We start from the raw sequence: 14,359 nt of genomic DNA on the forward strand, positions 1-14,359 counted from the left end.
AGTGATTTGGTGTTTTTACAGTCCAGTAGTCATTCTACTAGGCTCTAACAAATTGTGGTTCAACTATTATGGATGGATTAGCCTTTCACGCTTTCTTGAATGAAGTTCCAAGTTCTGACCTTCATTGCATTTGTAACTCTTGTAATCTTATTGTAGAGAAGTGGATTATTCACATTTATCTCTATTGCCCATTCTATAATCAAAGTAATTGATTGCTAAGCTTTGACTTATGTCTAGTATCAGTTTGGGTTTTTCCTTTGACTAATTTCTACTGTAGTTGGTTTGGGGCATTTGTCAGTTGTGGCTAGAGTACATGCATAAGCTTTAAAGTTTTTTGTGAAAACTTATTCTTGTCATGTATATTATCCACTTGTATTTGTGTCATTGTGAAATTATACTTTGATGAGTGTGGTATTTATCCAATGGATGTATAAGTTGATTTTTTTAATAACTTGTCCTTTAGGTCACTTTCATAGTTACCCACTTCAATGACCCAAGGATATTGAGCGCAGATCTCAAGGATCTCCTTCTCCAATCTATATCAGTCTTGGTACAGTACAAGGAATATGTGGCAGTTTTGGAGAGCAATGAAGCAGCCACGCAGAGAATGCCAAAAGCATTGCTGTCAGCTTTTGATAACAGATCTTGGATTCCAGTCACCAACATTCTTCTGCGATTGTGCAAGGGTTCTCGCTTTGGTTCTTCAAAATATGGAGAATCATCATCATCAGTTGTTTTTCAGGTGAATTGATGAATTCTTGGCTTCATATTTAACTCTTTGCATGGATAACTAATGGCCATAAATTTGAACACATTTGTGCTCCTTAATTTTCGCAGAACTTGTTGCGGGAAGCTTGCGCCAATGATGAAGAATTGTTCTCAGCCTTTCTGAATCGCCTATTTAATACTCTTAGCTGGACAATGACAGAGTTCTCTGTTTCTATTCGGGAAATGCAAGAAAAACACCAGGTACAAAATCTTGTATTCAGTTTATGAATCCCGCTATTTCAACAGTGAATGAAAACATGAATATTGGCCCAAAAATATAATTTATCAATAATGATCATTCTTTTGTTGCTTAACTTGCATTTGACTGTAATCCAAGCATTGGTGACATAGGTTGAGCTTTACAAGGTTTCATGCTCGTTTTGTTTGATGTACCTTTTCTTTTATAGTAAACATGGTTGCGATGAGGGAAAGAGAAAGGAAGTTGTTATAGAGAGGGGAGGAGAGATGATTATCAATAGTTCATTTGTAAAGCCAAAAGTTAGTTAGGGAGGGAAAGGAGGGAAAATGCTTTTATGTTATTTGGATAGAGGGGAAGGGAAGGAAGAGAAGCAAATTTTCTTCAGAAACATATCTACTCATGCTCAAAGTTCTATAGGTTTTTGCATTATAAATCATGTAAACTGATACACGAGTATGCATGTATATAATAATTGGTTGGTCGCATTTGGGGATTGCTTATTGGGTTGACTAGTAATACTGGTATGAATGTAATGTGGACTCTGAAGCAATTATCAATTATTTTGCCTGGCTTTAATTTTTTATTTTTTTTGTCTTCCTTTTCCTATTTATTTAGTTTTAATCTTATTCCTTTGGGTACGCTTGGCAGGTATCGGAGTTTCAGCAAAGGAAATGCTGTGTAGTATTTGATCTCTCATGCAACCTTGCAAGGCTTTTGGAGTTCTGTACCTGTGAGATTCCGCAAGCATTCATATCAGGAACTGATACAAACCTCCGGAGGTTAACTGAATTAATTGTTTTTATTCTCAACCACATAACTTCCGCTGCGGATGCTGAATTTTTTGACTTGTAAGTTTCTGTAAAGTGAATTGAACTCTTTCTCTCTCTCCTCTTTTCCCCAGATGTATTAATTGTTCTTTTGAATGATAGAAATACATTGCATCATTCAAGATATTTGGTCTTTGATTTCCAAATCCGATAGAGAAGCATTTAAGAAAATTGGTATAGGTGATGGTCTAACATTTAAGAAATCTTCATGGTTTATTTGTATTTTTACAAAATGTTGTAGATATTGCACTTTATTTTTTTAATCGTTGTTTCATCTGAAATTTTTTTTTTCAGCAGTCTTTTAGTTGGGGAAATACTTCTTTGTGAGTTTATTTAGAAGGTGGCTTCTTGGTTCTTGTGGCTTGTTGATTTAAAAAATTTATTAACTGAGGATTCATCTTGTTTTATATTTTATTAGAAAAAAACATTGAATTGTTATGATAATTTATTTAACTTTTGTCCTGCCTGGTTGTGGCAATGTAATTGCAGGTCATTTCGAAGACATGGTCAATTGTTGGAAAAAGTAAGTCGATGCATGATATTAGCACCTCTTATGGGGATCATTTTGAATTTGTTGGATGCAAATGTGGAGACAGAATCTGGAGGGCAGAATGATATTGTAGATGTTTTTGCTAGCATGGACTGCCCTGATACCATGCATTGTGGATTCCAGTATCTCTTGGAGTATAACTGGGTTAGTTTTGTCTCTCTTTCTGTTTCCCCCCCTCCTCTCCCTCCCTTTAATCTCTTCCGACGAACGTAGTCATGCATAAATTGAATCTGCTTTAGACATGGTTTTAAATCGCGGGCGCTGCCACGTTCGCGGTCGTGGTCGCGGGTAACGGAAACAGACCTGTAGCGGCCGTAACGTAATGATAACGGCTTGGCGCTACGCAAATTTTTTAAAAAAATTTGCAAAGTTCATAAATAAAATGATATTGATGAGATTTAATTCAGAACAATATATACAAATGCATAATAAACATAAATATATAAAATATAGATTATTTAACTTACGTTAAACATCATATAGTTTAAAATAAGAAAAATCAACATAACTTTTATAGATCGAGTAAACTAATAGCTCAAAGTACAATTTTAACTCAAAACTATCATTTTAATCCACAAAAACTTAAAAAAAAAAGAAAAAAACAACAATTAAAAACTAAAATAGATAAAATTTAAATAATTTTTTAGAAAAAATAAGTTTGAAAATAGAGTAGTTTATAATGGATCTAAGTTTATACTAGAAATATGCAAGAAAGATTGAAATTTGAAAGAAAAAGGGAAGAGAAAACTTAAAATATATAGTTTTTGAAACTGCTGAAAAGTGTAGAAACTAATGAAAATGAAAAAAGGGAGCAGAAGATAAAAGGATATAAAAGAATTTTAATTATTGGTAACGGTAACGGCCGTAACGGCTATTATGCCTGCAAATTAGAAGGAGCTGTTGTATAACGGGATAACAGATAATGGCCCCCCAAAACCTGTTACATAACGGCCGTTACGTTACGTAACAGCCGTTATTTAAAACCATGGCTGTAGATAACATGCTTATTGTTGATTCTACTTGGTTTATCTGCAATTAAAATCAAACGTTTATGTATGGTAAGAAGCTTAAAGTTGAGTTGTCTTGTTTTAAGCTGCTTCTGGTTTGATGACCTAATTTCATTTATTTATTTTTTACTTCATCTAGAAATGAGATTAATACAGTTGACAACTTCCATACATTTTAGTTTGGTGTGGAAATGATAGGGTTAAAAGATGCGTGATGGCCATACTATGTATGTGATATTCTTTTCCTTGATTTGGCTTTGTGAACAATTTATTGAGATAGTATTTATTTTGCCTGCTAGATGTGTGGTAGAGTAAACAAAAATAGAAATTTGTAAATCAAAGGAACTCTGGATAACCAGATCTATGAATAAGAGGAGCAAAATCAAAGAAGAAAAGGGGCAACTCTTCATTTTTATTTATTGTTTACAAGAAAAGGAAATTAACAAGGTCAATGCCTCCCAGGACTAAGAATGCTGTGCAGATGATTTCTGCCCCTTCCCAAATAGAAGAAGAAAAATTTGGCTAGGAAGAAGATGATTCTCTCCCACAATCTCGCCCTATATGCACACATTCCTGCCCTGTTAGTGGACATAAAAATACTCATTATGTTTATTAGAGTGTGAACATAATCTATACATAATCATAGGAGATTACATAATTATAGGCTAATTGATTGATAGAGAATTCTTAGGAGTTGCCTTAACAAGGCCTTGTAATCTGTATATATACACTCTTACTTCAATGGAGAAATATACGGAAATTATCCAATTATTCTTTATCTTATTATATGTTATCAGAGCCATTCCCGTAGAGATTTAATTTTTTCTCTCCCGTTGAGTTTTAAATTTTTTTGGAGACTTAGGACTCCTATTCTTTTGGATTACCCATCTAGGGTAATATTTGTCTCTCACCGCTCATCTAGGGAGGACGCTGGAGTCGCCTTGCAGGCCCCTTGTTATATCTGTGGTTCGTTTGCCGTTTGGGTGTTGGGTTGAGGCGTTTTTGATATTGTTCACGCCCGGTACTCTTCATTGTGTTACTGTTTACTGGGTTAGATTTTGTTATCTTCCTTAAATTCGTTTAAAGGTATAGGAGTATAGGTTTTAATTGAAATAGTTTCTGACAATAAGACCCATATTATTAAAATTATCCCAACATCTTCAGTAGCGGCTGAGACAAGTAAAACATGTCTTATTTCCTCTTCATATAAATGGGTTATTGATTCTGGTGCCACAAATCACATGACAGGTAATCCTCATATTTTTACTAGCTTTCGATCTCATAAAGCACATTCTCCTGTTATTATAGCTGATGGGTCAACCTATAATGTTGAGGGTTTTGGGACTGTTAAACCTACTCCTTCTATCACCTTATCATCTGTGCTTAGTTTACCTAATCTTGTTTTTATTTTAATCTCTGTGAGTAAACTTATCAAAGACCTAAATTGTTGTGTTCCCTTTTTTCCTGATCTGTCTCATTCAGGATCTTGTGACGAAGCAGATTATTGGTAAATGACATGTATCTGGGGTCTCTACATTTTGGATGCATGGATGCCTCAGTCTGTTGCCTGCTCTAGTGTTGTGTCTCCGTTTGAAGCACATTGTCGGTTGAGATACCCTTCTTTATCGGTTTTGAAGAAGCTATGCCCTCAATTTCATGATGTATCTTTACTGTAATGTGAGTCATGTCATTTTGCAAAACATCATCGAAGCTCTTTAAGTCCTAGAGTCAATAAACGAGCTGAGTCTGCTTTTGAGTTAGTTTATTAAGATGTTTGGGGCCCATGTCCGGTTGGATTTAAGACTAGAGTTAGATATTTTATTACTTTTGTGGATGATTACTCTAGAATGACTTGGATTTATTTTATGAAGCATCGTTCGAAAGTATTTTCTCATTTTTCTGCCTTTTGTGTTGAAATCAAAACTCAATTTAATATTTTTGTGCAAATTTTGCGGAGCGACAATGCTAAAGAATACATGTCAGAATCATTTCAGGCTTATATGACTCAACATAGTATTCTTCACCAATCATCATGAGTTGATACACCCGCTCAAAATGGAGTAACTGAAAGGAAGAATCAATATCTCTTTGAGACTGCTCGAGCTCTGTTGTTTCAAATGCAAGTTCTTAAGTAATTTTAGACTGATGCTGTCTCTACTGCATGCTTTCTTATTAATCGCATGCCCTCCACAGTACTAAATGGTAATACTCCTTACAATGTCCTCTTTTCTAAGAAGTTATTATTTCCTCTCGAACCATGACTGTTTAGCAGCACTTGCTATGTTCGGGATGTCAGACCTCATGTGACTAAACTTGATCCTAAAACTGTGAAGTGTGTTTTTTGGGATATTCTCTCCTTCAGAAGGAGTATCGGTGTTGTTCTCCAAACCTCAACAACTATCTGGCCTCAACAGATGTAGTCTTTTCCATGCAAATTCCTTTTTATCCTGTTGCACAAACCTCTCCTGATCAAGAGGAGGACGATGAGTGGCTCATCTATGGAATCATATCTGATGGTGGGACCTCTTCGAGTATGCCTTTTGTTGTACAATCTGATGGTAACATTCCTCCTAGTACTCAGCCTCCTGTTAAACCGTCAATTGTTCAAGTTTACTCTCGGAGGCCAGTACCTGATGATACATGTTCTGCATCAGAATCTTCTTCGCCATCGGATCTACTACCGAGTGACCTTGACATCCTCATTAGTCTTCGTAAAGGTAAACGACAGTGTAAATCTACCTATTATGTTGCTAACTTTCTATCTTATGATCACTTGTCTCATTCTTCTATCTCCTTAATTGTCTTTCTAGATTTCATTTCTTTGCCTAAGACAGTTAAAGAGGCACTGGCTCATTCTGGATGGCGTGATTCAATGTTTGAAGAGATCAATGCTCTAGATGAAAAATCATACTTGGGAACTAGTTGATTTACCCTCTGGCAAGAAGGCTATGGGCTGTAAATGAGTTTTTGCCATCAAAGTCAATTCAGATAGCTCCATAGGGAGGCTTAAGGCCCGTCTTGTCGCCTATGGTGTTGACTATTCTGATACTTTTTCTCGTGGTAAAAATGACCTCAGTTTGCTTGTTCATCTCCCTAGCTGCTTCTCAGCATTGGCCTTTACACCAGTTAGATATCAAGAATGCATTTTTACATGGTGACTTCCAAGAGGAGGTGTATATGGAGCAACCACCAGGATTTGTTGCTCAGGGGGAGTATGGGAAAGTCTGTTATTTGAAGAAGTTTTTGTATGGTTTAAAGTAGAGTTCTCGTGCATGGTTTGGCAAGTTCAGTAAAGTTCAAAAATTTGGGTTGGAAAAAAGCAAGTGTGACCATTCAGTCTTCTATAGAAATTTAGATACTTGTATTATTCTCCTTGTTGTATATGTTGATGATATTGTGCAATAAAAGGGGAATTTTCCTGTCTTAAAGGACGTATGTCCTTGACTTGCTTACAGAAACTGGGAAGATAGGAGTTAAACCATGTAGCACACCAATGATTCCTAATATATATTTTACAAAGGATGACAGAGACTCTTATGATGATCCAGAGAGGTACAGGAGGTTGGTTGGAAATTTGGACTATCTTATGGTGATGACTCAGCCAGATATTGCTTTTGCAGTAAGCGTTGTAAGTGAGTTCATGTCTGCACCTGCAGTGAAACATTGGGATTCTATGTTATCTAAAAGGGATTATGGACTCGATATACTCTATAGTGATCATGGGCATATTGAGTGTTTTTCTAATGCTGACTGGGTGGGATCCAAAAGTGATAGAAGGTCGACTACAGACTACTGTGTATTTGTTAGAGGAAATCTAGTGTCTTAGAAAAGTAAGAAGCAAAATGTGGTATCCAGATCCAGTGCCAAGTTAGAATACAGGCCATGTCTCAGTCCACTTGTGAGATTTTGTGGATAAATCTGTAATAAAATTAAAAAAAATTTAAATAAATAAATTAAATATTAAATTATAATTAAATATTAAATTAATATATAAATATTTATTATACGATTTATTATTTATTATAAGATTGATTTGTAATTAGTATATTATTTTAGTGTATTATTAGTATAATTTGTATAATTTTGATTTAATAATATATTGGATTTAATAATATAAAAATAATAATATAGAAAATATAATAATAATAAGATAAGATATAATAATATAAGATATAATAATAATTAATAATAATCTAAGATATAATTCATCTATCGGAGGAAGTTGGTATGGATGTTGCGTCACCCACGAAATTTTGGGGTGATAATCGGGCTGCTCTTTATATTGCTTCCAATCTAGTATACCACGAACGGACCAAGCATATTGAAATTAAATTGTCATTTCATCCGTGAGAAGATTCAAGAAAATTTAATCTTCACCAATTATGTGGAGATAGGAGAGCAACTGGGTGATTTACTCACCAAAACTTGAAATGGGTCTCAAATAGAATATCTTTCTAACAAGTTGGGTATGATAAACATCTATGGTCCAACTTGAGGGGAGTGTTAGAGTGTGAACGTAATCTGTACATAATCATAGGAGATTATATAATTATAGTCTAATTGATTAATAGAGGATTCTTAAGAGTTGCCTTAATAAGGTCTTGTAATCTGTATATACACACACTTACTTCAATGGAGAAACATATAAAAATTACCCAATTATTCCTTATCTTACGCCAATTCTTTTCCATTATCCCTGCCTTTAATTCTTTTGGAATAGACTTCAAATGGTGTTAGTCTTGTGGTTGTACCCTGGGGCCCTCCTATCAAGACATCTCCTTGAAGGAAAATAGCCTTGTCCTCAAGGCTAAAGTAAGGAAATTGGGCCACAAAATCAGCCTCATCAATCCAAGTACCACTTTCAATTGTTTGCCCCTGCCATTGGACTAGAGATTGTTTGGTGGCAGGCAATAGGTAAAGCAGGAAGGATTGGTTGCTCACCGGTTCATTTCTTGAGTTGTGAGACATGGAATATAGAATGTATCAGCGAAGAAGGTGGTAGATCAAGCTTATAAGCTACTTGGACCAATTACTCTAAATGATGAACGACGCACAATAACGAGCTGCCAGCTATTTATTCGCTCTACCAGCAACATATTGTTGTCCATGTGGTTGAAGCTTAAGAAAAACTTTCACCCGCTAAAAATGTAACATCTTGACGATGCTTGTTGGCATAATACTGCAACTTTTGTTGAGCTTTAGTAAGGTGAAATTTAAGTTGCTGAAACCCTTTTTGTTGATATGTCATAGAAATGGCGACTGATTCCACACAAATTTCACTAGTAAGAATATTGATGAGAGTAGAGAGTTTGACCATATACAATTTCAAAAGGAGATTTTCCGAAAGCTCCAAGAAAAGTGGTATTATACCAATGCTTTGCCAACAAAGCCTTTTGGACCACAACTTAGGTTGCGTAGAATAAAAGCAATGCAAATAAGATACAATGGTCTTGTTTAAAGCTTCTGTATAGCTGTCCGTTTGGGGATGCAAAATTGAATTTGAGCTGGTCCCTTGCAAACGATAACCTCAGTCCAAAATGAAATCAGAGAAATAGGGTCTTGGTTGCTCACCATGGACTGGGGAACTCCATGTAAGTGGATTATCTCTTTGCAAATAATTCTGCTACTATCTTTATTGTGAAAGGGTGCTTTAATGGAATAAAATGGCCTTATTTGGATAATTTGTCAACCACTGCTAAAATGCAATCAACACCACTAGCATTAATACCACTAGATTGAGGAAGACCGGTAATAAAATCTAAAGCAATGTCTTCCCAAATGTTTTGAGGAATGGGTAGAGCTTGAAGATCACCTATGGGGGAAAGAGTCATATTTATGGTGTTGACAAATCAAATGTGAAGCCATATTATTGAATCATTTTCATCTACCCTCGCAATTAAAAGAAGTTGCCTCCCTTTTATAAGTTTGATATGCTCCCGAATACCCCTTGTAATTGTGGAATGCAATTCTGAAATCAACTGTGTGTCCAAGGAACTAGAGTCCCTGGTGTAATTCGTCAAGCATCTCCTAAATAACTGGAATTGGATATTCATTGGTGGTGCCTTTATTTAACTAACTATAATCTAAGCAAAAGTGCCAACTTTCATAATTTTCTTGAACAAGTAATACTAGGCTAGAGAAAGGGCTTGTAGTCGACCCAATGATCTCATATATTGCATTAAATGCTAATTTTTCAATTTCATCTTTTTGAATGTGTTCGTAGCGATCAAGTTTGATATTGATAGGGTTGGTACTAGGTTGAAGTGGAATGTGATGATTCGGGGTGAAATTAGAGAGTCAGTGAGGCATATTGTTGAGAATTGGTTAAAGAAGGGTTAGGAGGATGGCTGAATTGCAACTCATTAGTTGCCCACAAGATGGTCACAAAATCAATATCAAAAAGTTATTGAATAGCCTGGATAGTTAATGGTGCTGAAAGGAGAGAAGGATCTCCTTGTAAGAATATTGGCTATCTTTAGAAGAGAATTGTATTGTAATTTTACTCTATTTAATCTACACGTCCCCAAGTGTCTCAAGCCAACAAAATTGATCTCCCTTTCAATCTCTTGTGCAAGTTCCATGGTGTTATATAGGTTCTTGGTTTCTTGATAATGGAGCGGATATAAATCTTCAGGGATAACCCATTTCAAAATAACCTTGGCAATAAGAATCATTAAATGAAAGGAAATTGGACGGCACAAGCAACAAAATCATCTATATTATCTGCAATAGATCCATGATGTTGAGTGGCATCAATATGCTCATAATGATTCCCTGCAAAATCACCTCCATAGTGTTGCATAAGCTCAATAATAAGGTTCAGCTAGGTGATATTGGGGCTGCGTTGATGGAGCTATTGTAACAAGTGTAAAAGAGCTCCTGAGTAGAAACCACAAGTAAAGAAATTTTGAGTTCCTCTTCCTCATGAGTATTAAGGATCTTATCATCAAGTGGAATGATGAAAGAAGCAATGAAAAACTCATGTCTATTGAAACGTTGATCTTTCTTGAAAAACTCATGTCTATTGAAACGTTGATCTTTCTTGGAGAGCCATGTTGCATTTTCTAGATAGAAAGCTTCAAAATCTTTCTGAAGAGGGTAAGTGTTCCTCTGTTATACCCTAGCCCAAACTGGTCTCAGTAATTTTTTGGACTTATTTTTTAATTTGGTCTAAAATGGTTAACTCAAGTTATTTAACTAATATATATTCTTTCTTAAATATTTTTCTAGCTGATGTGGGAACAATTGGTCTGCTAGTACCTTAAGCAGCTCTACCTCATCCCATGAATAGCCCTTTCTTCGCAGACCTTACTAGGCCACACGATTTTTCCGACTCAGGGTAATACTACTGATAATAGTTCAACCTAAACTGATCTAAATAACTTTTCAGACTCATTTTTCGCTTTGAGTCAAAATAGTTAATTTAAACTATTTAGTAGTTTCTAGCTCAGCTAATATATATTCTTTCTCAAATATTTTCCCAGCCAATGTGGGAACAATTCCCACAAGGTACCCGAGCTGCTGGGTTTCATATCCTCTCTTACTTGATCTACCTATGATTCCATTCGGGTTTTGGACATAAGCGACGGGTTTGACCAATTTGATAGAGTAAAGAACAAAAACCGCCATTTGTAAATCAAAGAAACTCTCAATAACCAGATTTATGATAACCGAGGAGCAAAGTCAAAGAAGAAAAGAGGCAACTCTTCATTAATATTTGTTGTTTACCAGGAAAAAAAAATTAATCAGGCCAGTGTCTCCCAGGACTTTAATCCCGTGCAGATGTATATGCCCCTCCCAAACAGGAGAAGAAAAGTTTGGCTTGTGAGAAGATGATTCTCTGCCATAATCTCTCCCCATATACACACATTCCTGCCCTGTCCAGGTGTCCCAAACATACTTATTATCTTGTTATAACCGATTCTTTACCTTTTTCTCTGCCTTTGATTCTTCTGACATAGACTTTAGATGGTCTTGGGCCTTGTGGTGCTACTGTGGACCTATCAATATGCCATTTGCAAAAATAATGAGTATTAGGCTCGGTTTGTTTCACAGAAAATGACATATATGAAAAATATTTTCAATGAGATAACTTATTTTTCATTACTTAATTTAATTTAAAAAATAAAATTTATTAAAAAATTTATATATAAAAACCTTAATAAAGATGTTAAGATGCAGAAAATGACTTTTTTTTAAAAAAAAGAGGAAGTCATTGTTCTTATAATGACTTATTTTTTCATTTGACGAGAAAAATATTTTCTGTTAACTAAATTTTCTAAGTGTCCCAAATTCTACAAAATACGGAAAATATTTTCCTAAATTTTCTGTGAAATAAACGGAGCCTTATTGTCTCTTTCTTTTTACGGCATTCTTTTAGAGGGCTTAGCTCCCCTTTTAGCACTCCGAATTTATTTCATCTCGCAGACAACAAGAGAAAGTAAAAGGGAGTTTCTGAGTAGAATAGGATGATCTTGGTAATGAGCATTGGATAATCCCGACGATCAGAACTGGTTCTTGTTTCTGCAGTCTGTACATTTGTTCAAAAGCCAACTTTAGAGAATTGAGGACATTGAAATACTAGCTTCCGTTAATATTGGACCAAAGATGGGATGAGAATAGGCAGTGAAAGAACACGACCCTGAGGGGATATTGTAAAATTCATCTTACAATCCCTGAATTAAGAGCGATAATATGTTATTCTGGTGTTTAAACATGGGCTTCAGAATAATATTATTATTTTGGTTTCTTTAAATTGGGTGTCTGTGTTTACTAGGACATATTGGTTTTATTTGCTCGAAATATTGGTTGGCAAATTTTTTGTTGTGCATTCATTGGTTGTCTTTCCTTCTACTCCTATCATTCTTGAGTTTTGCTTTTCTATGGTTGCTGTAAATAATCATGACAGAAATGGTATATGTGTGCATGTGCATGGGTGTTGGTGGTGATTTTGCTTATCTGTTTATCATTGTTTTGGTTTTGAAGTTCTTTAACCAAGTGATTGAAGCGGGATTCTTTCAAAGTTTAGCTGCTTCCTTTTTTTCTAAATTATATTCTTTTATCTTATCTACTTTCTTTCCCTAATCATTTTAGCAGGCTGGTTCACTCAGAGGGGATGCCTATCTGGGAAAGCTTGGGCAACTTGAGAACTTCTTGAGCCTTCTTATCAGCCGAATTGAGGTGCAACAAATTGAAAAGATGAGATGTGGAGAAACAGATGGAGATGATGGCATCTGCTGCATTTGTTATACATGTAAAGCAGATGCGAAGTTTATTCCTTGTTCTCATATCTCTTGCTATGGCTGCATCACAAGACATCTTTTGAATTGCCATAGATGTTTCTTTTGCAATGCAACGGTGTTGAAGGTCATTAAGATGGACGAAAACAGAATCTAAAGTCTGATATTCTGTATTTTCTCGTTGCCTGGGATGTCTTCGCTTCATGAAATCTTAGCCGGTAATAAATTTTTCGGTTGCTGCTTCGTGGGTTGTGGAATCCCTGTTTTATGGTGTTCCAGAACTTACGGCTTTTGCATCCCTAGGTTTGTAAAGCAACGGCATAAAAGCCAAAAATAGGAAGAAAAATAGGTGATAAATTAATGAAAGATGGTGCAATATGAAATATGATAATATAGATGGTATAGTTGTGAAGGTGAAAAGTGGGAATTCATTTAAGAATTTTGTAGGGAAAATTGAGGGCATTATTCTGTAAATATGAGCTGTAAATGTCAATGCAGATCTCTTCTGTTCTCACTTCTTGTTTTAATATTAAGCAGAAGTGGTGTTTACTGCTTTTCGTTGTTAATGACCCTTCTTAATCACCTCTACCAGACGCTGAGTAAAACCAATATCTGCGCGATCTTCCTCTTTTCAAAAATTATCAATAAAATAAATACAAATTGTAGTATATAAATTTAAAAAATATTTAAAATAAGAATTTAAATTTAATAATAAATTTTTATATGAACTTTACTTCATCATCTCCAAATGCATTTTAGTCGCATATTTTAAGATTGATGATGAATATTTATAATAATAGCTTTAGGTATACAATGTAATATTCATCCTAAACTGTCACAATATTTTTTATTAATATTCACAACATTGTTATTAATATGAGTGTTATGTGTTTTAGGTTTTCCACTTCAAGGGGAATAGCCGTGGTCGGAGACGATCCGAGATTGGCCATGGAAGGTTATAGATACTCAGCAAAAAGTCTTGAGAAAGCAATCATGCCATTAACTTACTGGAAAAATCGAAATCTCATGTAAAATCAGAACCAGCAGAACTGGTAGAGGAGGTCCTGATAGATAAAAAGGTACGGTTCGGCACTACGTTAATTTGTGAAATAAAGGCTTGTTTAGTAGAGTTGCTAAAGAGCCGAGTGACAACTTTCACTTGATCTCCAAAAAGATGTAACGGGTGTAAATCGAGCTCTTATCACCTAAAAGTTATCTATTGATAAGAATGTCAAACTAGTCTAACAAAAAAAAAAGAAAGTTTGCACCAGAGAGGCAGTAGGTGATCAAAGAGGAGATTGATAAGTTTTTGAGTGCAGGATTGATAAAGTCCAATATCCTATATGGCTGGCCAATGTCATACTGGTGAAGAAAGCTAACAGAAAGTAGAGAATCTGTGTGGACTTCACTGACCTAAACAAAACATGTCCCAAAAATCATGACTCATTGTCATCCATTAACAGATTAGTGGACTCAACCTTGGGTTATGCGGTGGTTTCCTTCTTTAATGCCATCTAGGATACCACCAAATCATGATCTCAAGAATGCAAAGAAGACCACGTTTATAACAGATGAGGGAGTTTACTGCTATAAGTTAATGCCTTTTGGTTTAAAAAACACAGAGGCCATGTACTAAAGGTTGGTGTCAGGAATCTTTGAGGACATGGTTGGATCAATCGTTAAAGTGTACGTGGACGATATGGTACTAAACAGTATGCTAGCACCTTCATGAAAACCCACCTTCAGCTGCTTTTCATAGACCATAATGA

At 35.3% G+C, this 14,359-nt stretch overlaps 1 protein-coding gene across 14 annotated transcripts in view; it reads left to right on the forward strand.

Annotated features, from left to right (window-relative positions):
- Nucleotides 1–13,600, forward strand: part of LOC110629110 (E3 ubiquitin-protein ligase RKP-like) — a 32,055-nt gene extending 18,455 nt beyond the window's left edge. For 8 of the 14 annotated variants that reach the window (XM_021776015.2, XM_021776004.2, XM_021776005.2 and 5 more), the window contains 5 exons: nucleotides 464–742; nucleotides 838–969; nucleotides 1,616–1,815; nucleotides 2,284–2,488; nucleotides 12,445–13,156. In XM_021776015.2, the coding sequence (XP_021631707.1) occupies nucleotides 464–742; nucleotides 838–969; nucleotides 1,616–1,815; nucleotides 2,284–2,488; nucleotides 12,445–12,747 (1,119 nt within the window). In that variant the 3' untranslated portion in view covers nucleotides 12,748–13,156. Of the gene's footprint in view, nucleotides 1–463; nucleotides 743–837; nucleotides 970–1,615; nucleotides 1,816–2,088; nucleotides 2,135–2,283; nucleotides 2,489–4,833; nucleotides 4,967–12,444; nucleotides 13,157–13,486 lie in introns of those variants that run through there. The other 6 variants (XM_021776006.2, XM_021776012.2, XR_002490164.2 and 3 more) reach the window with 5 other exon arrangements.
- Nucleotides 13,601–14,359: the final 759 nt, after the last annotated feature.

This window comes from Manihot esculenta, chromosome 13 (assembly GCF_001659605.2).
Source record: "Manihot esculenta cultivar AM560-2 chromosome 13, M.esculenta_v8, whole genome shotgun sequence".
NCBI lineage: Eukaryota > Viridiplantae > Streptophyta > Magnoliopsida > Malpighiales > Euphorbiaceae > Manihot > Manihot esculenta.